Here is a 27,767-nt window from a genome sequence, read left to right on the forward strand (position 1 = left end):
TTCTGCTATAAGGATGGTGTCATCTGCATATCTGAGGTTATTGATATTTCTCCCGGCAATCTTGATTCCAGCTTGTGTTTCTTCAAGTCCAGCGTTTCTCATGATGTACTCTGCATGTAAGTTAAATAAGCAGGGTGACAATATACAGCCTTGACATACTCCTTTTCCTATTTGGAGCCAGTCTGTTGTTCCATGTCCAGTTCTAACTGTTGCTTCTTGACCTGCAATCAAATTTCTCAAGAGGCAGATCAGGTGGTCTGGTATTCCCATCTCTTTCAGAATTTTCCACAGTTTATTGTGATGCACACAGTCAAAGGCTTTGGCATAGTCAATAAAGCAGAAATAGATGTTTTTCTGGAACTCTCTTGTTTTTCCATGTTTAATTCTGATTGCCTGCAGTTGACAATGTAGCCTGGTCATTGCTGTGACTTGTAACACTTTCACAGAATAAGTAGAATCATAGTTGACCACATTTTATTAGGGCGTATCAGATCTATATGAACTCCACATAATTTTAAGATATCTATATTAGTAACATCCACCATAAAGCACAATCTGAGAAGATGTATCACCCCTTCAACAGGACTTCCCATGTAATTTAACATGTCCAATGAACCCAGGTAGTTTAATAGCTCCCTGGGATGTCTCAGGGGCCCTCTGAAGCATTCCAAAGTTAGCTAGACGTCAAGTTATTTAGGAAGTTGTGTCAACAAAGGTCAAAAGGGATTATAACACTCAGTCAGATAAATCATATCGATCACTGGGAAACAATATATTCACTTAACCAAAGTAACAAAGAAGATTTCTTTTCTTTTCTTTTCTTTTTTAAGTTTTGAAAACTTTTATTTTATATATAAAGAGCTAGTATTATTTCCGCCTAAGGTTGATGTGCTGGATGAGCCATCTAAGGAAGTTCGGTTAGTCCAACTTAATGAAGCCGATGTCCTTCGCATACTGGCGGAAACACTGGCGGCACATATTGAGGCCATATTTCCGGATCAGACTGTGCCGGTTTGAGCAGACCCGACAAGAGCGAGAACCCTGGAGGAATTTTCTCGGATGGCTCCAGTACAGCTGCTGGTGACCCCTGTTGCTTTCTCGGCTGCAACGAGGTAAAAGGCCAACGAAGATTTCAAAGGTAAGCATAGAACAGATCACTTTAGAGGTAAAGAAACTTAAAGTTCATCATGAAAGGCAGTTCAACATATCATGAAAACTTGCATTTATGCACAAAACTCTTCCCTTGGCGTCCACTTTCCATAAAACCTTCTTATCACTTTCTGTACCCATTACTTTTTTCTCCCATCCTGAAACAGCCACCTATAAGTGAGATTTACTTCCTTTTTCCTTCATAAAGTGTAATTTCATTCCTCATACCTTCTTTACTGAAAATATACATGCTACTTTCCTTAAGCAATCAAGAACTTAAGCATTCTATAAATTGGTGAACATAAATACCAGTGATAATTTCTAAAAATAATTCTAGAGAACATCTCAGGATGTCATCAAATATTATTCATGAATAGTCCAAAATCTCTAGTTTCTCTGCAAGAGGAAGTTAGTCCTCAGTAAGGAATGTTTCAGAATCTTATTTTATTTTGAAATCATCTAGCTGTTTAATAAATTTCCATCACTTAGTTTAGCACAGCCCTAGGAATTCAGGTTACCACAATCTAGAGACTGTTTTAGACAGACATTTCTAACGTATAATTATTCTTAATAGAGTGTATCTAAAAGCTCATATCTCTTTTGCATTTTCTTTGAAGGTTTTTTTTTTTTTTCCCCACTAGACGTAATTTGCTGGTTGACACATTTGCAACAGATAAAACACTATAACAATATTTAACTTATAATAAACCTAGGCACAATGAAAATACTATTCTTAATGACTCTTAGACATATCTATATTAGATTAGCAAACAAACATTAAAACTAGATATTTAATATTGAATAATTCCCAGTTAACGTGAATCTGAAATTCATTTAGGTTAATTTCTCTTGTAGTTAGAATTGTCTGATTTGTAAGTGCTTACTTTTCATGAGGAGCTACCCCATGTCCGAGGTCAGAGGCGGTGGCCAAGAAGAACTATTACATATCCGAGGTGAGGGGCGGTGGCCTAGAGGAGCAACCCCACATCCAAGGAGTGGCGGCAAGTGGAGCTACTCCACGTTCAAGGTCAGGAGGGGCGGCGGTGAGGAGATACCCCTCGTCCAAGGTAAGGAGCAGCGGCTGCGCTCTGCTGGAGCGGCAGTGAAGAGATAGCCCATGTCCAAGGTAAGAGAAACCCAAGAAAGACGGTAGGTGTTATGAGAGGGCATCAGAGGGCAGACACACTGAAACCATAATCACAGAAAACTAGTCAATCTGATCACACGGACCACAGCCTTGTCTAACTCAATGAAACTAAGCAATGCTAGGTGGGGCCACCCAAGACAGACGGGTCATGGTGGAGAGGTCTAACAGAAAGTGGTCCACTGGAGAAGGGAATGGCAAACCACTTCAGTATTCTTGCCTTGAGAACCCCATGAACAGTATGAAAAGGCAAAATGATAGGATAATGAAAGAGGAACTCCCCAGGTCAGTAGGTGCCCATATACTACAGGAGATCATTGGAGAAATAACTCCAGAAAGAATGAAGGGATGAAGCCAAAGGAAAAACAATACCCAGTTGTGGATGTGATTGGTGATAGAAGCAAGGTCCGATGCTGTAAAAAGCAATATTGCATAGGAACCTGGAATGTCAGGTCCATGAATCAAGGCAAATTGGAAGTGGTCAAACAGGAGATGGCAAGAGTGAATGTCGACATTCTAGGAATCAGCGAATTAAAATGGACTGGAATGGGTGAATTTAACTCAGATCACCATTATATCTACTACTGCAGGCAGGAATCCTTCAGAAGAAATGGAGTAGCCATCATGGTCAACAAGAGTCCAAAATGCAGTACTTGGATGTAATCTCAAAAACGACAGAATGATCTCTGTTCGTTTCCAAGGCAAACCATTCAATATCACAGTAATCCAAGTCTATGTCCCAACCAGTAACACTGAAGAAGCTGAAGTTGAACTGTTCTATGAAGACCTACAAGACCTTTTAGAACTAACACCCAAATAAACATGTCCTTTTCATTATAGGGGACTGGAATGCAAAAGTAGGAAGTCAAGAAACACCTGGAGTAACAGGCAAATTTGGCCTTGGAATACGGAATGAAGCAGGGCAAAGGCTAATAGAGTTTTGCCAAGAGAACACACTGGTCATAGCAAACACCCTTTTCCAGCAACACAAGAGAAGACTCTACACATGGACATCACCAGATGCTCAACACCGAAATCAGATTGATTATATTTTTTACAGCCAAAGATGGAGAATGTCTAGACAGTCAGCAAAACAAGACTGGGAGATGACTGTGGCTCAGATCAAGAACTCCTTATTGCCAAATTCAGACCTAAATTGAAGAAAGCAGGGAAAACCACTAGAACATTCTGGTATGACCTAAATCAAATCCATTATGATTATACACTGGAAGTGAGAAAGATATTTAAGGGCCTAGATCTGATAGATAGAGTGCCTGATGAATTATGGATGGAGGTTCGTGACATTGTACAGAAGACAGGGATCAAGACCATCCCCATGGAAAAGAAATACAAAAAAGCAAAATGGCTGTCTGGGGAGGCCTTACAAATAGCTGTGAAAAGAAGAGAAGCGAAAAGCAAAGGAGAAAAGGAGAGATATAAGCATCTGAATGCAGAGTTCCAAAGAATAGCAAGAAGAGATAAGAAAGCCTTCTTCAGCGATCAATGCAAAGAAATAGAGGAAAACAACAGAATGGAAAAGACTAGAGATCTCTTCAAGAAAATTAGAGATACCAGGGGAACATTTCATGCAAAGATGGGCTCGATAAAGGACAGAAATGGTATGGACCTAACAGAAGCAGAAGATATTAAGAAGAGGTGGCAAGAATACACAGAAGAACTGTACAAAAAAGATCTTCACGACCCAGATAATTATGATGGTGTGATCACTGACCTAGAGCCAGACATCCTGGAATGGGAAGTCAAGTGGGCCTTAGAAAGCATCACTACGAACAAAGCTAGTGGAGGTGATGGAATTCCAGTTGAGCTATTCCAAATCCTGAAAGATGATGCTGTGAAAGTGCTGCACTCAATATGCCAGCACATTTGGAAAACTCACCAGTGGCCACAGGACAGGAAATGGTCAGTTTTCATTCCAATCCTAAAGAAAGGCAATGCCAAAGAATGCTCAAACTACCACACAGCTGCACTCATCTCACATGCTAGTCAAGTAATGCTCAAAATTCTTCAAGCCAGGCTTCAGCAATACATGAACCATGAACTTCTTGCTGTTGAAGCTGGTTTTAGAAAAGGCAGAGGAACCAGAGATCAAATTGCCAACATCCGCTGGATCATGGAAAAAGCAAGAGAGTTCTAGAAAAACATCTATTTCTGCTTTATTGACTATGCCAAAGCCTTTGACTGTGTGCATCACAATAAACTGTGGAAAATTCTGAAAGAGATGGGAATACCAGGCCACCTGACCTGCCTCTTGAGAAATCTGTATGCAGGTCAGGAAGCAGCAGTTAGAACTGGACATGGAACAACACACTGGTTCCAAATAGGAAAAGGAGTACATCAAGGCTGTATATTGTCACCCTGCTTATTTAACTTATATGCAGAATACATCATGAGAAACGCTGGACTGGAAGAAACACAAGCTGGAATCAAGATTGCCGGGAGAAATATCAATAACCTCAGATATGCAGATGACACCACCCTTATGGCAGAAAGTGAAGAGGAACTAAAAAGCCTCTTGATGAAAGTGAAAGTGGAGAGTGAAAAAGTTGGCTTAAAGCTCAACATTCAGAAAACAAAGATCATGGCATCCGGTCCCATCGCTTCATGGGAAATAGATGGGGAAACAGTGGAAACAGTGTCAGACTTTATTTTTCTGGGCTCCAAAATCACTGCAGATGGTGACTGCAGCCATGAAATGAAAAGACGCTTACTCCTTGGAAGGAAAGTTATGACCTACCTAGATAGCACATTGAAAAGCGAGACATTACTTTGCCAACAAAGGTCCGTCTACTCAAGGCTATGGTTTTTCCAGTGGTCATGTATGGATGTGAGAGTTGTACTGTGAAGAAGGCTGAGTGCTGAAGAATTGATGCTTTTGAACTGTGGTGTTGGAAAAGACTCTTGAGAGTCCCGTGGACTGCAAGGAGATCCAACCAGTCCATTCTAAAGGAGATCAGCCCTGGGATTTCTTTGGAAGGAATGATGCTAAAGCTGAAACTCCAGTACTTTGGCCACCTCATGTGAAGAGTTGACTCATTGGAAAAGACTCTGATGCTGGGAGGGATTGGGGGCAGGAGGAGAAGGGGACGCCAGAGGATGAGATGGCTGGATGGGATCACTGACTTGATGGATGTTAGTCTGAGTGGACTCTAGGAGATGGTGATGGACAGGGAGGCCTGGCGTGCTGCGATTCATGGGGTCGCAAAGAGTTGGATATGACTGAGGGACTGAACTGAACTGAAACTTTACTTCAGTTTATGTAGTTCAGATTTTAACTAATAAAACACAGACAGATTCACAGAGACAACACTACGAAAAGGTGATAGAAGCTTCTGTAACTGTAACGAATACTGAAGACAAAAGCTTTTAGTCACTGAGTCATGTCCAATTTTTGTGACCCCATGGTTCTAACTTGCCAGGTTCCTCTATCCAAGAAATTCCCAAGCAGGAATACCAGGGCAGTTAGTCATTCTCTTCCACAGAAGTTCTTCCAAAAAATGAATAAGGAAAAAAAAAAGAAGAAGAAGAAGAAGAAATTGATCAGGTCATGCTAATATTTTCACACATACAGTCCAGTTCAGTGCAGTCACTCAGTCAGGTCTGATTCTTCGTGACCCCATGGACCACAGCATGCCAGACCTCCTTGTCCATCACCAACTCCCAGAGACTATGCAAACTAATCTCCACTGAGTACAGACATACACTCAAATGGGGCTATATGCTCATTAAGAGTAAGTTTCATGTCACTAAACTCAAGAAACTTGGAATGGATTAAAAATGTATATAAAGTTTAAGGATGATATTCTTTATTTGCACTGACTGTATTTTAAATTTTAATACAATTGAGCATGGATTAGAACTAATAAGATTCTTGTAAACATTTTGGAAAATACAAAGCTGTTGTGAGACTCTGTGATGTGAGCATGGACTGTACAGGAAAAGATCAGACCTGGGCTTGGAATGAAAACCCCCACTCCCAAAACCCAGTATCTTGGCTGAACACACATGAGTGTTTATTTTACAAAGCAAAAGAAAGAAAGAAGACATGAAATCACTCCGTTAATTGTGATAGTTTAGAGACATCCCTCACTTTTTCTTTCCAAGACACTTGTTCAAGTCAAATGGAAAAAAACAAATTCATAGCATGGGAATCTCACAGAAACACTTAAACCAGTCAACATGAGTCATGGGGTAAGAAGTACATGGAAGAATGCATAATCACTGCATTTTGGCACTATTATGGAAACTATAATCTGAATCTTTCATTAAAAATGTTAGTTTGGGGACTTTGTGATGATCCAGTGACTAAGACCCTGAGCTTCCAATGCAGGGAGCTCTGGTTCTTTCCCTGATCAGCAAACTAGATCCCACATGCTGTAGCTAAGTATTTACATGTCACAGCCAAAGAACATGAAAACAACAAGGATGACTGAAGATCCTACTTGCCACAAGGAAGACCAAGTGCAGCCAAATAAATAAATAATTTTTAAAAGTGTTTTATGTGAATTTCACTTCATATATGCCTTTCCTGATCTGTGGCCTAATTTTGGAAGGACTGATGCTAAACATGAAACTCCAATACTTTGGCCACCACATGTGAAGAGCTGACTCACTGGAACAGACTCTGATGCTGGGAGGGATTGGGGGCAAGAGGAGAAGGGGACGCCAGAGGATGAGATGGCTGGATGGCATCACTGACTCGATGGACTTGAGTCTGAGTGAACTCCGGGAGTTTGTGATGGACAGGGAGGCCTGGCTTGCTGCGATTCATGGGGTCGCAAAGAGTCGGAAACGACTGAGCGACTGAACAAGATGGACCCAATTACTGGGCTAGCTGACACACATTTTGAGGGTTTTTGAAACATGGAGGGTGAAGACTAATATTTAGAAGCCCCGAGCTTCGGCCTCACACTCCGCACTCCTGAGACCTCTCTGGAGCTGAGGATTAGGGCGGGAACTTGGAGAAAGAAAGGTTGCTGGGCTGCTTGCCTTGGGGAGGGGCTCTTTCTAGGATGGGTGTGGCCCACCACCGCCTCTGCCTGTGCCCTTGGGGTAGGGGTGGTGGGGAATGAGTGCTTGGCAGAAATCACTTGGGGGCCTTGGGTTTCTGCAAAGCTTTGTTCTCAGAACTCTTCCCAAAGATGCCATGCCTTTAGCGTGAGAAGTCTGACTTTTTGCCACTCCATGAACTGTAGCCCACCTGGCTCTTTTGCCAATGGGGACGCTCCAAGGAAGAATACAGGAATGGGTTCCATGCCCTCCTCCGGGGGATCTTCATGACCCAGGAATGGAACTCACCTCTCTTGATGTATCCTGCATTGCCAAGCGGTTCTTGACCGCTAGTGCCACTTTGGAAGCCACAGGATACCCTGAGTACTTAGCGTTTTTTCACTACCCTCTGCAGCCTGAGGAAACATGTTTTCACAAAATGATTTGCACTGTGACCAGCTGTCTGCAGGCAAGGGACCTCCAACTTCAGAGACCAGGAGGCTGAAAGTGTTTCCATTGTTGTAGAAACCAAGCACTGCACTCGGAGAGTTGGAGAACTCAGGTTTATTATGCGGGCGGGCCCCAAGAACCTAACAGTCCCAGCTCTGAGCCCAAAACAAAGGGGTTACAGAGTTTTTATACTTCGACAGGCATGATTAAGAGAGTTTGCAGATTTGCAGGGGCTAGGGCAATTGCAAAGAACAGGACAAGGGCGAGTGAGATAAATTCCAGTTCCTAGTATTCTAAGTCCCCACTTTTTGAGACCTACGTGATTAAGACTTTGCGAAGAGCAAGCTGAGTTACAGAGGAAGAAGGAGCAGGAAGTTATGCAAAAATTTGACATTTCCCTCTTCATTGCCCCCTCTTGATGCTTCTATCACTCATTGTAGAAAGCATCATCTCATGTTCGATAGGATATTCAGAGCTCCAGATAAGTTAGGAGACTATATTGAGCTATTAACATTTGTAACTTTCTGGATTCAATCCGAGAGGTTATGAACTGGATAATGTCTTTGAGAACACAAGGGACAAACAAAAGCACCTCTAAGAACATGAAGAGAGGACAGGTTAAAGGGAGAAGCCACGAAGCCCAGCTTCAGATATTGTTCCAATTACTTCAGGAATTTTCTAGTTCCTCTCTGCTTTTCATGATTCATTCCCTTAGCTGTTAGGCCATGTCTCTTACTATTCCTAACTGGTTTATATAAAAGCAGCATTCTTCATTCTAGAAGAGGCAGAGGCCTGCCTTTTCAGCTCTCAATAGGTCTAGCCCTCTCCTATTCTGTAAAACCACCTCAGCCAAAGAATCTCGCTGGTCCTGTAAGGCCACTAAAGATGTGGCTACTCTCTCAATGTCGTCTCTGTGTTGTAGCCACATGTTCTGGGAAATGAACTCACTCAGAAAGACAATGTAGATAGTAGTGCAGTTTATTACACCGGAAGGCTCAAGGCAGAGTCTCCTCTTAGCCAAGCACCCCGACCAGTTTTTGTGAAAGCCTTACATACCCTACGTGTATAAGGTTCCCTGAAACTAGTCTGAACAAAGGAAAAAGAAAGATACAATCAAAGTTAACCCACAATCATATGCCTTAAGCCTAGGTAGTTAACAGTCAACAATTATCAATAGGCCTGTGGTCATACCCCAGTAAGCATAATAGAACGTATGATTCTATTCAGTTACACAGAAAATTAGGACATTCTTTTAGGCCACAGAGAGCCCTGGGCCTCTTCCTTCCAGGGGGCCTGGTTTTCTAGTGGATATTTCATTTCCATAGATACTGGGCATATAGCTCAAGGTCCACAGTCCAGCCCAAGATGGAGTCCTGCTTTCAAGATAGAGCGTGTTCTGTTTCCTCCTTCATGTGAAGTCCTTGGATAGTATATGGGAGAAGGTGAGTGATAAAGCAATCCTCCTGTTCCAATACTTATGCCAGCCAAAATTTTGGAACCAAACTAGGGGATAAACTGGATGGGTCTTTTTGACCGCACGTGTGCTGTCAGAGGTACGGTGAGAGTCTGGTTGTTAGGGCCAATATTCATCTGGGGAGTGAGGAAAGCTAAGGTGCAGATACCCATCCATTGATTGGTAGACATAAGTAAGCATCTGTCCCACAAACCAAGAAAAGGCCTTCATGGGGGCGGCACCATATTGTGTCTGTGGGAAGATGAGTGGGCCACTCACCTTTTACAGTTCGATTACTTTCGTCCCTGGCTAAATTGATTACAGCTTCAGTTCTTCATCATTTGTAAATTATCTGGAGCCTTTTGAGTTAACTCAATTGCCCTTAAGACTAGCCCTTTTAAGGGTGGATCTATAAGAGTTCCCATGGCTGTTGCAAAATTTCATGGTACTGCTGTAGCTAAATACCGTGGAGCTCCTAAGGATGAGTAAAGCCTGCAATCCCTGGCCAGCTGGGGGTTGGTGTCCTTCAGAAGGTGATGAGTTGCGTTGAGAACCTGGTACAGAAGAAGGTCTAAGGGGGAGTTAACTCTGTAACCTTGGTCATACTGCCAACAGGCAGAGGCTGATTTTTAAGGGCAAAGTTGGTCCGTGTTTCATTTGTCTGCATTATTGTCCCTGTCCAGTAGGTTTTTCCATTTATTTGTCCGACAGACAGCTGTTCTGTGTTGTAACATCTACGGGGCATTTGGGGTAGACGGAGGCCCAGGAGCATGATGGCAATGCCATGGTGTCGGGATGCCACCTGGGGTTTGGATCCTCTGGTGGGGAAAAGGTAGTGGCAGTGGCGGACATAACTGAGAAACATTTTTGGCACCAGGACCCTGGATATACATCACCTGATCAGAAAGGCAGTACGTGATCAGCCTATAGGATAGGCTATCTATACATTGTTCTAGCTGATGGTTGAATAGGCGATTTTCCAAGGGTGGACTGTAATGTTGACAGGTGCCTGATGGATAAGGAACGGCTCCATTTGTTACGCCAAGGGACAGCAAAGGGCTCCAAAGCAGCCTGCACAAAGCAGGTGACTGAGCCTAGCAAAAGGTTTTCTCCCCATCTTTGGGTTGTCAGCACTAGAGCAGCTGAGCCTATCGTGAAGGGGGGTCAGCTATACTGGGAGCAATTTAGACAGTAGGGAGAATGGATCATAAGAAGCATCTAACTAGAATGAAGCTCGCCACTACAGTGAGATAACACACAGCTAACCGCAGCTTCTGACCCAAATCCTACACTTGCGCTGTGACTGAAGCTAGTCCTGTAGTGAAAAGCACAGCAGTAATACCAATCAGGGATAGAGGCCAGGGTTGACAATAGAAATCCATTAATATCTGAATAGCCAGATCCTCAAGCTTCTGCTGAGCTTTGACCAGCGAGCTGCCGCAGTGTGGCTGGAGCAAGGCTGAGGAATCCTCAAGCATCTGCCATGCGTGGACTAGTCAGTTTCTGGAGCGACGACAGCAGGGCTCAGCCTCTTTGGTGAGTGAGGGCTCTTGTTTTTGGAACCAGACCTTGACGGGATTTCTGGGGTCCTGAACTGTTTTCCAGCTGTCCTCATCACAGGAAGTTGCTGCCTTCTTGACCCTGGTGTGCTGGATCCAAGGGATGATGCCTGTAACTTTAACAGCAGTAGGGTTGCCCGGACAACCATTTGAGGGCCTGTCCCAACTGGCTGACTTGGTCCTTTTCCCCAATACTCAACCCTTACCTCATCTCCTGGATGGTAGGCATGAACCCAATTGCCCAAAAGAATGGGTGCCCTTTCTAGGGTTTCTCAGGCGATATAGTGGAATACTTTCCCCAGGATCTGAAGGTGTTGGGACATCTCCAGGTGAGCTAGTTGCTGGGGGCTTCCCTTGAGTTTTCCTGTCACTGGGGGTTTCTCCCATATAAGATCTGAAAGGAAGAATAGCCTAAGGACTTAGGGTGCAACGGGCTTGGAGTAAAGCTTGGGGGTAACATGTGGACCCAAGATAACTGGTCTCCTGACAGACTTTAGCTAATGTAGGGCTGAGGGTACAATTCATGTTTTCAACTTTTCCTGAGCTCTGAGGCCTGTAAGACGTGTCAAGCTTCCATTTGAGTCCCAGTGTGCAGGATAAAGTTTGGATTATCTGAGACACAAAAGCTGGCCCATCGTCAGACCCTATGGAGAGAGGCAGCCATAACTCAGGATCATGTCTCTTCACAGGGCCTTGGCCAGTTCTCGTACCTGTTCAGTGCACGTGGGGTAGGCTTCAGCCCATCCCGAGTAGGTGTACACTACCTCAAGGAAATACTTACAGGCCCTAAAGGGCTTGACATCATTAAAGTCCACTTCCAGATGTTCAAAGGGCAGTGTCCCAACGGTCAGCATGACTGGGTTGGGTCTTCATCCTTGGCTGGCGTTCTGGGCACAAGTCACACAGCTAGGACTGATCTGAACACACAGGGCTGGGAGCTTAGAAACGAAATAGTAGCTGCCCAGAAAGCTTCCCAGCGCACTTTTTCCGAAACAAGTTTTCTCATGATGTTGTTTTACCAGCTAGATTTCTGTATTACTGGAGACAAAGAGTCTTTGGTCTGGGAGCTTCCAGCAGCCCTCCTTTTCTTTTATTCTTCTTTTATTTACAGCCCATTGATCTTCTTCCTTGGTATATCTCGAGGATGGAGGCAATTCTGGTTCCATAAGGACCGTAAAGCTCGACTCGGGGCCCACTGTGGGGCTCCTTTGGGTCGCCACCTCCTTCGCAGCCTGGTCAGCCACTAATCCCTTAGGTGATTGGATCAGTTCCTTGATGATGGTCTTTACTACGGATGACTGCCACTTGGAAAGACTTCCTGAGTGCTTCAAACAGCTGAAGGATTTCATTTTTGTTTTTTAATCTCCTTTCCTCCTGCTTTCAATAGTCCCTTTTCTTGATAAATGGCTCCATGTACATGTAAATAGCAAAGGCAATCCTTGCCTCGGTATAGATGTCGATTTGTTTCCCTTCGGTGTGCCTTAGTTCCTAGGAGAGTGCACAGAGTTCCGCCCGCTGTGCTGCCCACCGTTGTGGCCAGGCCTCAGCCTTCCTATCTCATCAGTTGTTCTTATGCCTGAGCCTGCTTTGTGCTGCCCGTCTTGGATGAAACTGCTTCTGTCAGTGAACAGTTCCAGTTCCGGGTTCTAGAAAGGAATGCCCATCAGGTGCAGCCCGCTCGAGTAAATCTCACCTATGAGCTCCTCACAGTTATGATAGGGGTTCCTATTCTGTAGGGAAAAAGTGGTGGGGTTCAGTGTCCTCACAGTCTCGAGTTGGACCCGTGGGTTTTTGCAAAGCAGTTCTTGATAGTGAATCATCCTGGAGTTGGCCAGCCACTTGTGTGCCCTTTTCATCAGGGCAGTAACAGCATGGGGAACCTCTGCATTTACAGTTGGTCCTAGTGTAAGCTTACCTGCTTCTCTGGCCAGAATCACAGTGGCAGCTAATGGCTGGAGGCATTTTGGCCATCCCTAGACCACTGGATACAGTGCTTTGCACAGGCATGCGACTGGGTGCTGATGTCCCAACTGTTTCTGTGAGGATCCCCAGTACAGTGTGATTTTTTTCATGTACAAAGAGGGTCAAGTCCCATGTCTCATCTGGCAGCCCTAACGATGGAACGCTCCTCAGTTCAGTTCAGTTCAGTTCAGTTGCTCAGTCGTGTCTGACTCTTTGCAACCCAATGAATTGCAGCACGCCAGGCCTCCCTGTCCATCACCAACTCCCGGAGTTCACTCAGACTCACGTCCATCGAGTCAGTGATGCCATCCAGCCATCTCATCCTCTGTCGTCCCCCTTTCCTCTTGCCCCCACTCCCTCCCAGCATCAGCGTCTTTTCCAATGAGTCAACTCTTCGCATGGCGTGCCCAAAGTACTGGAGTTTCAGCTTAAGCATCATTCCTTCCAAAGAAAACCCAGCGCTGATCTCCTTGCAGTCCAAGGGACTCTCAAGAGTCTTCTCCAACACCACAGTTCAAAAGCATCAATTCTTCGGAGCTCAGCCTTCTTCAAAGTCCAACTCTCACATTCATACATGACCACTGGAAAAACCAGAGCCTTAACTAGACGGACCTTTGTTGGCAAAGTAATGTCTCTTCTTTTGAATATGTTATCAGGTTGGTCATAATTTTCCTTCAAAGGAGTAAGCGTCTTTTAATTTCATAGCTGTAATCACCATCTGCAGTGGTTTTGGAGCCCAAAAAATAAAGTCTGACAGTTTCCACTGTTTCCTCATCTATTTCCTATGAATGGATGGGACCAGATGCCATGATCTTCATTTTCTGAATGTTGAGCTTTAAGCTAACTTTTTCACTCTCCTCTTTCACTTTCATCAAGAGGCTTTTGAGTTCCTCTTCACTTTCTGCCATAAGGATGGAGTCATCTGGATATCTCAGGTTATTGATATTTCCTGCAGTAATCTTGATTCCAGATTGTGCTTGGGTTTTTACTGAGACCAAGGCAACCCTTCCTGGGGTGGGGGTGGGGGGCGGTTCACTGACTCTCAGTGTGTTCAGTTGGGAGTCCCGGGTATGGGGACAAAGGAGGACAGGAGAGAGCTGAAGGTTTCACAGTCAAATCTATACTCTTAGGACATAAGTCCGGCTTACCTCGCAGAGAGAAAAAGGGCAACGCATATGCTACTTCTACCCATGTCCCCTGTTTTCTACAGAACTGGTCTAATTGTGAAACACTTTTATAATTCAGAGACCCTCCAACCGGTCACCGTTCGCCATCCTCCCACCGATACCGTGGACATGCAGTATCACATAGGAAGATCACGCGTGTCTTCTTTAAGCTCTGGGGATCAAATCTATCCCAGTTTTTCTGCATACAGTTCAAAGGAGTGAGGCTGCAATTGTTAGCTCCCTTCTGTAAGAGAGAAAAAACCAACAAGCGCCATCTTTCTACCGGAGGCATCCCTCCTTGCTCTAGACAGGGGTGTAGACAGACGTTACACCAAAGCTTTCCTTCCCTGGTTGGACTTAGTCTGTCCCTACCAATGCAGGAGCCGTACTTGTCCCTACCGGTTCTACCACCGAGACGGGCTGGAGGTGCACCAGGGGTAGACCTGATGGCATCTCAGACTATGTCCAGTTCCTCACCATTAAAACCTTGCTTGCCTCTGATGCCACCTGGGGTGCAATCCGAGTAACCTTCAGGAATGCCTCCCAAGCTAAGACCGCTTGGGAAACATTCGTCACCTGAGTGCGTGTGCACAACCCTGAGTATATTCCTGACCACAATAAGACCGATACAAACGTAAAGCTGAGATGTCCCTTCCAAGCATCACCACCCCAGTATAAGAGATAGCGAAAGAGCTGGGCAAGGGCTCGCCAGTGAGGAAAAACTGATTTTTGTTCTCGAGTTATTAGGGCCAGTCCTTCCAGTTCATTCTCACAGATTGCACAGAAAGAATAGAGTTGGGACAAAAGCTACTGGAAAGCCGCCTCTGGTCCACTAACAGCTAGTGTTGCCAAAGGAAGAAACCCATTGCACTTCCATTCTGAGTAACCGTTAACTTCAGATACTCATGGAGCTAGAGCTCCATCTAGCTTCCTGACTTTCCATACCTAGCGAGGCTAGGCACTTCCTGACTACCAATCCAAGCTGGAGAACTAAGTAACACTACACAGTAACGGCATAGATCACAAGCCCCTTGAAAATCTAGCATCTGGCAGATAGGATAATATTTCTAATTCCAAAGAAGTCATGAAATGGTCAGAGACTGGAAAGTTTGACCAAGAAATCAGAGTTCGATCCACACGCTTTGCCCATTTCTAGTCAGTGCCCGAAAGAGACACTGGGTGCCTCTTGGCATTGGCACGTTGGTACAGGTTTCTGCCATAAGCCATATGAGGTCACCGAGGAAATGCAGAGCAGGGCTCCTCAGTTGATTCACGCAGGGTATCTCCTTCATTCACACGAGCACACTGTAGAGTTAGTGAAGTACAGCAAAAGACATGTTCACTATTAGTACAAAGAACTACAGCTCCAAGCATCCTCACCTAGTCCTGAAGAGTCCCGGACGAGCCCCCAAGATGAAAGGCTGTTGCTGAACCACGAAATAAATCTGGATTCTTGGCCTTCTGAGACGAAGAATACTATTCGGAGCCAGACACGAGGCTTAATAGTTCAGAGCTTTTGTGGAATACTTTTATTAAAGTATAAATAAAGAGAAAGCTTTTGACATAGACATCAGAAGGTGGCAGAAAGAATGTCCCCTCTCCAGTGTCAGCAATGGAGTTATATACTTTTAATTAGTTATTACAGTGAATCAAAACAATGTCCGAAGGTTGTAAAGACCTCACTAGATCCACTCCAATAATTTACATTGTAAGACAACACGATTGGCCAGAATTTTTTTTTTTTCCTGAGACTGTCCTCAAACAGGATATATGATTGTTATATAATCCTCAGAAATGTGGGGGGGGGGGGGGGGGACCTTTTTGCTTTCTTCCTCCTTGAGAATTCCAGATCCTTCTCTCCTAGGGGACACCCAGACTTAAAAACCTGCCTAGAAATTGACTCTCGGTGGGATGGAAGGGGTCTGTGAATAGACCCTGGGGTTCAGCAACACCGCTGGTCCCAAGTAAGGTGGTCATCTCGTGCAGGTGCTCATAGGACTGCTGCTCTGAGCTCAGGGAACTGCAGGCTGCCTGCTCCCAGACAGATGCTGAGGCAGCAACAGCACGGAGCAGTTTAGGGAAACTGTCAACAATACTCTGTATCATCCTTCTTATTAGAATCTTCACAGTGTCCAAGTAGTTACAAAATGGGAGAGGAGATACAACATAGAAGTGAGGGAATATATATGAGGTTGTGAGAAGTTTAAAGCCCGTGAGTCAAGTAATTTCCACATATGACATCTCTCTGTGCTACCAAACAGTTCATTGTGGCCTCTTCACTACAGCCTTAAATAAGGTGGGAGAGGTTACTGTTGGTAGTGGGTTAACATTTCAGTCATTACAATCACCGAAACACGAAAAGCCATTCAGTTTTATTAATAATCCACAAACTGGAATCAAGATTGCCGGGAGAAATTTCAATAACCTCAGGTATGCAGATGACACCACCCTTATGGCAGAAAGTGAGAGGAACTCAAAAGCCTCTTGATGAAAGTGAAAGTGGAGAGTGAAAAAGTTGGCTTAAAGCTCAACATTCAGAAAACGAAGATCATGGCATCTGGTCCCACCACTTCTTGGGAAATGGATGGGGAAACAGTGGAAAGAGTGTCAGACTTTATTTTATGGGCTCCAAAATCACTACAGATGGTGACTGCAGCCATGAATTTAAAAGACACTTACTCCTTGGAAGGAAAGTTACGACCAACCGAGATAACATATTCAAAAGCAGAGACATTACTTTGCCAACAAAGGTCCGTCTAGTCAAGGCTATGGATTTTCCTGTGGCCGTGTATGGATGTGAAAGTTGGACTGTGAAGAAGGCTGAGCGCCAAAGAATTGATGCTTTTGAGCTGTGGTGTTGGAGAATACTCTTGAGACTCCCTTGGACTGCAAGGAGATCCAACCAGTTCATTCTGAAGATCAGCACTGGGATTTCTTTGGAAGGAATGATGCTAAAGCTGAAACTCCAGTACTTTGGCCACCTCATGTGAAGAGTTGACTCATTGGAAAAGACTCTGATGGTGGGAGGGATTGGGGGCAGGAGAAGTGACGACAGAGGATGAGATGGCTGGATGGCATCACTGACTCGATGGACGTGAGTCTCAGTGAACTCTGGGAGTTGCTGATGGACAGGGAGGACTGGCGTGCTGCGATTCATGGGGTCGCAAAGAGTCGGACACGACTGAGTGACTGATCTGATCTGATTTGATGTATTAATTGCATACATAGTTCAAATAAAACCTTTTACAATCCACGGCATGATCCATGATTAAGTACAGATCAAAAGTACAGAGAAAGATATTCATTTCTCTGTTATAATGATGTGAGACTTGTGATTTTTATGGATTACCAAACAAAGGCTAGGAAGCACTTAGCAAGCATGGTATACACTAATTTCATGCCTTTTCCAGGAAGAGTTTCTAATATATTTCGAGGTTATCACAAAAGCTGTGTTTATTTCAACAGTGTCAAGTAATAATCATGACCTGTGTTGATATTATAAAGATACATCAATATTGCAGTGAACTGTCATTGTGTTCTTCTTAAAATCAGGGATATTACTATTGAACCCTTACAACCAACTTCTGCTTACTTTACAACATGGAAAGGTTAAATGATCACTTACATCATGGCAACCTCCAGATATTTCACATCAATGAAAAACACGTCCATTTAGATGGCCATTGTCCATTTTACAGTGTGGTATCCTTCATCTTCTAATGGAGGATAGATAGAAATGGTTGCAACACAATATAAAAAGGCTAATCTTTAATAAACCATCAAAAATCTATGTCTGCAAACACACTAGAAACAAAGCATAGTATGGATGGTTTGAGTGCTTAATAACATTCACTTCAAATAATCTCAAATCACGTCAATATTAAAAAGCATATATATATTACTAAGAATTGTAACTTTCTAACCATCAACCTTCATCTCACGATTTATGCTAATATATCCACTTTCCATGTGTTTTAACTATGGAGTACTCCCTACAGTCATTCTCCTTCAGAGAAACTTCAGAAAAGAGGAATGATGAAATGCCTTCCACTATGCAATCTCTGATATTTACTTCGATTTAACTTTTGATTAAATACCTTTCTGCATATTCGTTACATCATCTCCATAGCTTTCTCGTATAAACTCTTGTGTTTTCTGATACACATTTAGGGAAAATCTCTTCCATCACTTGTGCCATTACTAGGGTTTCTGTCCAGTGTGTGTTCTCAGATGTTCCGTGAGATGATTACTCCAACTAAAGGCTTTGCCACATGCTGTACATTTATAAGGTCTCTCTCCAGTATGAATTCGCTGGTGTGTAGAAAGCGTTGAGTAGCGACCAAAGGCTTTGCCACATTCAATACATTTATAAGGTCTCTCTCCAGAGTGCACTCGCTGATGTTGAGTCAGCAATGAGCGACGATGAAAGGCTTTGTTACATTCTTTACATTTATGAGGTCTCTCTCCAGTATGAATTCGCCAGTGTTGAGTAAGTGTCGAGTTGCAAGCAAAGGCTTTGCCACATTCAACACATGAATATGGTCTCTCCCCAGTATGTATTCGCTGATGTCTAGTAAGCCAAGAACGCATAATAAAAGCCTTGCCACATTCTGTACATTGATAACGTCTATTGGCGGTATAAATTTACTGATGATGACAAAGGTCCGAACTCGTAAAAAAGGCTTTGCCACATTTTTTATATTTGTATGGTTTCTCCCTAGTATGGATTTGATGATGTACAATTAACCTTGAATGAGAAATAAAGGTTTGGCCACACTGTGTACAATAATAAGTTTTCTCTCCAGTATGAATTTGCTGATGTTGGGTAACATGTGAGCTAAGGATAAAGGTTTTCATAAGTTCTTTACATTTATAAGGCCTCTCTGCAGTATGAATTCGCTGATGATAGGTTAGATCTGAGTTTTGAATAAAGGCTTTGTTACACTCTTTACATTTATAAGGTGAGGCTCGATCCCGCCTTTGCGTATGCCCAGCCTCCTTCGGGAGCGGCAATAAGGTCTCTCTCCAGTATGAATTCGCTGATGCTTAGTAAGATGTGAGCGCTGAATAAAGGCTTTGTTACACTCTTTACATTTATAAGGTCTCTCTCCAGTATGAATTCGCTGATGTTTAGTAAGATGTGAGCGCTGAATGAAGGCTTTGTTACACTCTTTACATTTATAAGGTCTCTCTCCAGTATGAATTTGCTGATGTTTAGCAAGATATGAGCGCTGAATAAAGGCTTTGTTACACTCTTTACATTTATAAGGTCTCTCCCCAGAATGAACTCGCTGATGTTGAGTAAGAAGTGAGCGACTAAGAAAGGCTTTGTTACATTCTTTACATATATAAGGCTTCTCTCCAGTATGAGTTCCCAGATGATAGGTTAGATGTGAGGAACAGAAAAAGGCTACACTACATTCTGTACATTTATAAGGTCTCCCTCCAGTATGAATTCGCTGATGTTCAGTAAGACTTGAACTGTAAGGAAAGGCTTTGCCACATTCTGTACATTTATAAGGTTTCTCTCCAGTGTGAATTCGCTGATGTTGAGTAAGATGTGAACGACGGTTAAACGCTTTGCTACAATCTGTACATTTGAAAGATTTCCTTTCTGTATGGATTTTCCTATGTTTACTTAGATTGGATGCTTTACTAAAGACTTTCCCACATATATTACACTTGTTTTCTTTCTGTGGATTCTGAACAGTCTGCTGTTGAATAAGTTCTGAAGACTGATTAGAAACCTTACCATATTCACAAGTCCTCTCTTCACTACAAGTACTTTTATCTTGACAAAAACCTGCCATTTTATCAAAGGTATTTCTAAATGTATTACTTTTAGAATCCTTGTTTGAAGATTTAGGTTCCTGATGTTTCATAAGTTTTGAGTCTCCTTCAACCGTATACCCAGTTTCACTGCCTGAATATCTTCTCACTCCACCATAAATACTCTGGTAATTATTGGAGCTGGAGCTCTTACTTAAGGTCTGACTCATTTTATTATACATGCAAAGCTGCTGTGTAGTAACCACATCACGATATGTACTGAACAATGATGGCTGGATGGCATCTCTTTCATTATTGTCAACGTTATACACCTTGGAATGGAGAGAAAATATCTCTTGTGGGAAAAAAAATGACTCCCTGCTCACGGATCCCTCAAATTGATTAAATTGTGAGTTTGTCCTCTCAGTGTTAAGTTGTAGGTATTCAGACGTGCTTGAATGCATGTTTAGTCGAAGCCTAGGTTCTGAATTATCTGAATCAGTTTTTGCAGTAGAGACTAGATTGCCTTTCAGATTTTCCTTGTTCCCTTTTAGAGAACATGTATGTTTCAAAAAAGGATGGACATCTTTTCTTAAACACTTACATTTCTCAGCGGACGTTGAAGACTGAACTTGGTGTTTTTCCCAATTTGACGCACGTTGCTCATTTCTTTTTGCAGTAATATTAGCATTATTTATAACTGTCTCCATTTGTTTATGTCCATATAAACATCCTCTCTGTCTTTCATTTACCCTCGTATATTCCCTGTCTTTCATTAAATTTAACTTTCCGAGGTGAAATGTTTGACATATTCCTAGGTTTGCTTTGAGGAATACACCTTCTAATGCTGGATTCTTCGGCATCAAATCCTGGGAATCTTGTGGAGACATAGCTGAAAGATACCAAATAACAAGTCATTTTCCCTGCTATTCTCATTGAATATCTTTAAAGATTAGAGAAAACTGATGACCATAGCTAGTTTAAAAATAAAATAGAGACCGAAAGATCAAGATGCAAAAGGCTTAGGCAGATGTGGAGCTCATCTCTGTCTCCACAAATGAATGAGAAATGGAACAATTCTCACACAGCACAGCTGAACACTAGCAGAGGCTCTTGGAAATCTGAAAAGACAAGAAAGATTCCTGCTGAGCCAGGTAGGACAAAAGGAAGAGGAGAGCAGGAAGAAGGAAAAGGAAGAGAAGTGGAAGTGGGCTGGTGGCTGCAACCCTGTGGGGAGATGAAAGTGAGGCGAGGTCTCCATATCCCGGGAAGCCCCTCACTGGGGGAGCTCAGTGTGGACAGAAGGAGAGCCTCATTCTCTGTGGGAAGAGAACACAGCCACCAGCGTGTGGCAGCAGGACAGAGTGAGACCTGCACACTGGGTACTGACCTCAGCCTTGCCCATCCAGCCTTAGAGGCTTTTCCACCAATGCAGACAAGAGCTGGGTGCTGAAAGGTGGGGTTTGGAGAGCAGATTGAGGCAGACGACTGCTGTTGGCTGTGAGGAAACAGCCTGAAGTGATGGGAGTAGGGAGGAGCTCTGCAAACGGGATGCTTGTGGTCGAAGCCTGAACCACCAGAGAGCTGAGCGCCAGTGGTGACTGATGCCCAAACAGGAAGCCCATTATATCCCTTGTCCCTTACACTGGCCCCTGCTCAGCAGGGACTATGAAAAACTGCATCCATGTAGGTCATTTGATCCCCCAGCCGTAGCCTCCCCCATCGACCTCCTCGACAATCAACAGTCCCCTGTGCTCTGGGGCAGCCTCAGGACCAGAACCTGTGAGTTGGCCAAATGCACAGATGGAGCTGAAAATACAGCTGAACCCCAGGGATTAAGAAGAAAAGCTGAAACCTCTCCTCCCAGCGACACAAGCCATGGTCTTATACTCACAACCGGCTTTGTAACCTTAGCCCCTACGGAGCATCTGAATCAAATACCAGGGCTCTCTCATTCATGGCAGGTGTAGCTTTGGCAGCTGTACACTCTGTGGGCTCCCACACAAAGGGGCTGAACCAGGACAGAGCCTGAGCTGCCCCATAGCGCCACAGTGGCTCCAGCTCCACGTTGAATGCAATCCCAGGACCTGACTTCACTGAATCTATGCTGGTGACCTTGTGAAAACAACATCTGAGAGACAACAGGGCCACGGGCCATCATGCCCTCACTTAGGGTGGGGCCAAGAGCAGTGCCAACACTACATAACATGAGAGCTGGCAGAATGCATGAGACGGGACAACAGAGCACACCCTGAGGTGAACATCCCCAGAAGAGTAATACTTAGTGACTTCTTTCCCAGTGGGTGTGCTCCAGTCCCAGCAGCGTGGTACCACAGATCAGAATCACAGCTAAGAATCCGATCTAGGGGCCCTATTCCACCACGCAGGGAGCAGGCACCACCAGAGACAAGGCAGTAACAACCACAGAACAAGGGGACAACAGCCCTGAATATCCCCGGCGGGCTCTGGTCACAGTTACCAGCAATCAAAGCACAGATCAAGAGAGGATAAGGCCACAAACGTCTGTACCAACCTCACCCACCAAGGGACAGATACCAGAAGGAAGACTAACTAGGTTTCTGAACCCGTCAAAACAGAGACCACAAACAGAACGCTGAACAAAATGACATGGCAAAGAAATAGGTTATAGGGGAAGAAACAAGATGAAAACCCCCAAGGACCACTGAATTAAGACGTGATAGGCAATCTAATGATTAATTCTTGCTTTTAGTCATCTTAAGTGGAGACACCAAACACTCACTTTCAGAAATCCTAGGTGCCAGTAATTTTTAATTCCACTTCTTGCCACACATGTTTCTGAGAATGGTCTATTAGATGATTCAACCTAAAAATCATAAATGATAGTGACAGAGAACTAATCAGAAATGGAGGACACAGCAAAATGTCTGAGGAAACTGAAAACAAATAAGATAAACTTAATACAGTACTAGTTTTAAGAAATTAAAAAAGAAGAGAGACTTTAAAACTATGATTGAAACAGGGAAGTCTACTCATCGCTCTGTGGGACCTAAATGGGAAGGAGATCAAAAGAGCAATAAAGACTAGAGATCTCTTTAAGAAAAATAGAGGTACTGGGAATATTTCATGCAAAGATGGGAACAATAAAGGACAGAAACGGGATGGACCTAAAAGAAGCAAAAGATATTAAGAGAAGGTGGCAGGAATACACGGAAGAACTATAGAAAAAAAAAAACTTAATGACCAAAATAACCACGATGATACAGTCACTCACCTAGTAACAGACATCCTGGGGTCCAAAGTCAAGTCGGCTTTAGAAGGCATGATGACCAACAAAGCTAGTGCAGGTGATGGAACTCCAGCTGAGCTATTTGAAGTTAAACGATGATAGTGCTAACGTTCTGCACTCCATAAGCCAGCAAATTTGGAAAACTCAGCAGTGGCCTCAGGACGGGAAAATGTCAGTTTTCATTCCAATCACAAAGAAAGGCAATGCCAAAGAACGCTCAAACTACTACACAATTTCCCTCGTTTCAAACAATAGCAAAGGCTCAAAATTCTCCAAGCCAGGCTTTAACAGCACGTGAACTGAGAGCTTCCAGCTCTTGAAGCTGGATTTAAAAATGGCAGAGGAACCAGAGATCAAATTGCCAGCATCCCTTGGATCATATAAAAAGCAAGAGAGTTCTGGAAAAACAACTACATCTGCTGTATTGACTACACCACAGCCTTTGATTGCGTGGATCACAAGAAACTGTGGAAAATTCTTAAACAGGTGGGAACACCAGACTACATTACCTGCCTCCTGAGAAACCTGTATGCATGTCAAGAAGCAACAGTGAGAACTGGACATGTGACAATGGACTGATTCCTAATTGGGAAAGGAGTACGTCAAGGCTGTGTATTGTCAGCCTGCTTATTTAATTTATATGCACAGTACATCATGTGACATACCGGGTTGGATGAAGCACAAATTGGAATCAAGATTTCAGGGAGAAATGTCCATAATCTCAGATATACAGATGATACCACCCTTATAGAAGAAAATGAAGAGGAGTTGAGGAGTCTCTTGATGAAACTGAAAGAGGGTGAAAAAGGTGGCTTCAAACTCAACCTTCAAAAAACGAAGATCATGGCACCGGTCAGATCGGTTGCATCGCAATTGGCGGGAGAAACACTGTTTCCACACTGAGAGACTTTATCTTTTGGGCTTCCTAAATCATTGTAGATGGTGACTACAGCCATGAAAGTAAAAGACCCTTCCTCCTTGGAAGAAAAGCTATGACCAAGCTAGGCAGCATATTAAAAAGCAGAAACATTACTTTGCTGACAAAGGTCCATCTAGTCAAAGCCATGGTTTTTCCAGTAGTCATGTATGGATGTGAGAGCTGGACCATGAAGAAAGCTGAGCACCGAAGAATTGATGCTTTTGAACTGTGGTGTTGGAGAAGACTCTTAAGAGTCCCTTGGACCGCAAGAAGACCACACCACTCCATCCTAAAGGAAATCAGTCCTGAATATTCATTGGAAGGACACGGTGAAGCTGAAGCTCCGATACTCTGGCCACCTGATGTGAAGAACTGATCCACTGAGAAAGACCCTGATGCTAGCAAAGATTGAAGATGAGAAGAGAAGGGGACAACAGAGGATGAGATGGTTGGATGTATCGTGGACTCGATGGACATGAGTTTGAGCAGGCTCTGGGAGTTGGTGATGGACAGGGAAGCCTGACTTGCTGCAGATCATGATTGCAGACTCAGAATCGACTGAGCGACGCAACTGAACGGATATGTATAATTGATTCTCTTTGCTGTATAGGAGTACAAAATTGGAAAACAGCTATATTCCAATTAGAACTTTTAAAAACGATGTCTTTATATAATTTAAAAATTGTCATAGTTTGAATCAACCGAGAACAATATAGTGCAAAATGTGCTAAGATTTTATGTCAATTTATTTTAAAATTCTTGACTTAACAGAATAACATATTTAATACATTTAAATCAGTTCTAATGAGGTGGATGAAACTGGAGCCTATTATACAGAGTGAAGTAAGCTAGAAAGAAAAACACCAATAGGGTATACTAATGCATATATATGGAATTTAGAAAGATGGTAACAATAACCCTGTATAGGAGACAGCAAAAGAGACACTGATGTATAGAACAGTGTTTTGGACTCTGTGGGAGAGGGAGAGGGTGGGATGATTTGGGAGAATGTCATTTAAATACGTATAATATCATATATGAAAAGAGTCGCCAGTCCAGGTTCGATGCAGGATACTGGATGCTTGGGGCTGGTGCACTGGGATGACCCAGAGGGATGGTATGGGGAGGGAGGAGGGAGGAGGGTTCAGGATGGGGAACACATGTATACCTGTGGCGGATTCATTTCGATATTTGGCAAAACCAATTCAATATTGTAAAGTTTAAAAATAAAATAAAATAAAAAAAAGAATAACGTATTTTAACATGTTAGAATTGGGGCAAATACACTACAGATATTTAATATGAGATCATATAAGGAAAAGAGAAACTTTGAAGTCAACTTGAGATGTGCATTCTTTCATTGTCACAAGGTTTTGCTTTCAGCAGTGAAAAATTACTTGAATTTGAAATGTATTTAGAAGGTCCAATGTGTCGCTCCAAAATTGATTTTTCTGGGCTCCAAAATCACTGCAGATGGTGATTGCAGCCATGACATTAAAAGACGCTTACTCCTTGGAAGGAAAGTTATGACCAACCTAGATGCTGCCGCTGCTGCTAAGTCGCTTCAGTCGTGTCCGATTCTGTGCGACCCCATAGACGGCAGCCCACCAGACTTCCCCGTCCCTGGGATTCCCCGGGCAAGAACACTGGAGTGGGTTGCCATTTCCTTCACCAATGCATAAAGTGAAAATTGAAGTGAAGTTGCTCAGTCGTGTCTGACTCTAGCGACCCCATGGACTGCAGCCTACCAGGCTTCTCCGTCCATGGGATTTTCCAGGCAAGAGTACTGGAGTGGGTTGCCACTGCCTTCTCTGGCCAACCTAGATAGCATATTCAAAAGCAGAGACATTACTTTGCCAACAAAGGTTCGTCTAGTTAAGGCTATGGTTTTTCCTGTGGTCACGTATGGATGTCAGAGTTGGACTGTGAAGAAGGCTGAGCGCTGAAGAATTGATGCTTTTGAACTGTGGTGTTGGAGAAGACTCTTGAGAGTCCCTTGGACTGCAAAGAGATCCAACCAGTCCATTCTGAAAGAGACCAGCCCTGGAATTTCTTTGGAAGGAATGATGCTAAAGCTGAAACTCCAGTACTTTGGCCACCTCATGCGAAGAGTTGACACATTGAAAAAGACTCTGATGCTGGGAAGGATTGAGGGCAAGAGGAGAAGGGGACGACAGAGGGTGAGATGGCTGAATGGGATCACTGACTCGATGGATGTGAGTCTGAGTGAACACTGGGAGTTGGTCGTGGACAGGGAGGCCTGGCATGCTGCGATTCATGGGGTCGCAAAGGGTCGAACATGACTGAGCGACTGATCTGATCTGATCTGATCTGATGTGTCGCTCCCAGTGGATAGGAAATTATAAACCAGAGAACAAAAACCCATCCCCAGTATCGCTAGAAGTTTGGCAGTTTGTCTACCAATCCACACACATTTCTGTCTAGAGGTAGAAGGAAACTTTAAAAGGACTCTCATACAGTTACTCAGAAATCGGCAGAGTTTTCCTAGGGCCCCCAAGAAATCGAAAAACAATGAATGAATGCAGTTTGTCACAAGCCAAGAGGAGACTTGTAGTTCACACTGTGATGGAAAAAGCAATCACTGGAGATAAATTCACGAATGATTTAAGAGACAGAATGGGGCAGGTGATACATTTCTATACAGTAGCAAACACAAACCCAGGTTTCTGAAAACCATTTTCACTGAAGCAAATCTTCCAAAACCATGTGATGAAGGATGAGTTCCTCGCTGCTCCTTGTGTGAAATTAAGAGAGGGTGCAGCTATTTAATACCACAGAACTTACACAATTACCACGAACCTGGAAGGAAGGAGGCAGAGTATATCAAGGAAGAAAAACGTCACCAGAATAACGAATCATCATGAATCATCCCCTTTCTATCTAAACTCACAAATACCCATTTTGGCCCTAGAAAGCAGAGATCTGAAACTACGGTGGGAAGCAGAAAATTTCAGAAGACATTCCTGACATGACGGAACTAAAACCCAGTGGGTAGATAAGGGATTCTGGAAGGCAGTTATCCTCACCCAAGGAGGCCAGGTTCCCGTAGTTCTCTAACATCACATCTCTGTACAATTCCCGCTGACCGAGGTCCAGGCATTCCCACTCCTCTTGAGTGAAGTCTATGGCCACATCCTGGAACGTCAGCCATCCCTGAAATACAAAGTACAGATACCAATAGGCCGTGGGAAGTCTTCCTAATGTGATCCAAGATGAAAACGGCAAGTTGAGAGTCCTGGTCGAGATTTAGTGGCTTCGCTGGTATTATACAATATATTTTTTACACAGTACTCCTTTCTACCCAATTTCTAATGTGAACAAAAGAGGATGAGTGATGATCCACAAGCCATTAGAGAAACTACTCTCATCTGAAAGAGCAATTATAGAATAATCAGGGCAGTATGAGCATATTTATTCTTCAGTGTTCTACTCGTGTAACGCAGTATAAATGTTTATCAAAGAAATAGGACTTTTTTTTTTAATGTATTCTGAACCAAGAGTTCTGAAGTGGGGCCAAATCGCCACATTTTTAGCAAGGTTATTTGAGTTAGTAATGTTGAAAATTCTGCTCGATGAATGAGGATTTTGAACCCCAATGAAACAGAATACTAAGGTAAGAATTCATACTTAAGTTGGAACTTTGTTTTACACACTTCAACAGGTCTAATAGGATAGTAACCTTTCTTGTGGCCTGGGGTTGTGTTGGAAAAGAATTTCCAGACTTGAGACAAAATGAGAGGGAAGTAAAATTTATTAGAATGGGGGACGCTGTTAGAAGAGCAGGCCAGCGCAAATGAGAACGGATGTTGGGCAGGGGTCCTTAGTCCACTCATAGCCAGGGTACAAGGAATGGGATAGGGGTCTTGCAGATCATTTGCTGAATGGATGAGGCACCTATAC

General features: G+C 43.5%; 1 protein-coding gene across 8 annotated transcripts in view; it reads right to left on the reverse strand.

Annotated features, from left to right (window-relative positions):
• Positions 1-802: 802 nt before the first annotated feature.
• Positions 803-27,767, reverse strand: part of LOC129632372 (40S ribosomal protein S29-like) — a 35,346-nt gene continuing 8,381 nt past the window's right edge. The window contains exons 3-5 of one of the 8 annotated variants that reach the window (XM_055553928.1): positions 26,894-27,020; positions 20,264-20,551; positions 14,970-15,195 (exon numbers count right to left, since the gene is read on the reverse strand). In XM_055553928.1, the coding sequence (XP_055409903.1) occupies positions 15,179-15,195; positions 20,264-20,551; positions 26,894-27,020 (432 nt within the window). In that variant the 3' untranslated portion in view covers positions 14,970-15,178. Of the gene's footprint in view, positions 1,103-14,969; positions 15,196-18,485; positions 20,552-20,743; positions 20,781-22,420; positions 22,505-22,912; positions 24,067-26,893; positions 27,021-27,767 lie in introns of those variants that run through there. The other 7 variants (XM_055553926.1, XM_055553929.1, XM_055553931.1 and 4 more) reach the window with 7 other exon arrangements.

Source organism: Bubalus kerabau, chromosome 17, assembly GCF_029407905.1.
Source record: "Bubalus kerabau isolate K-KA32 ecotype Philippines breed swamp buffalo chromosome 17, PCC_UOA_SB_1v2, whole genome shotgun sequence".
Taxonomy (NCBI): Eukaryota; Metazoa; Chordata; class Mammalia; order Artiodactyla; family Bovidae; genus Bubalus; species Bubalus kerabau.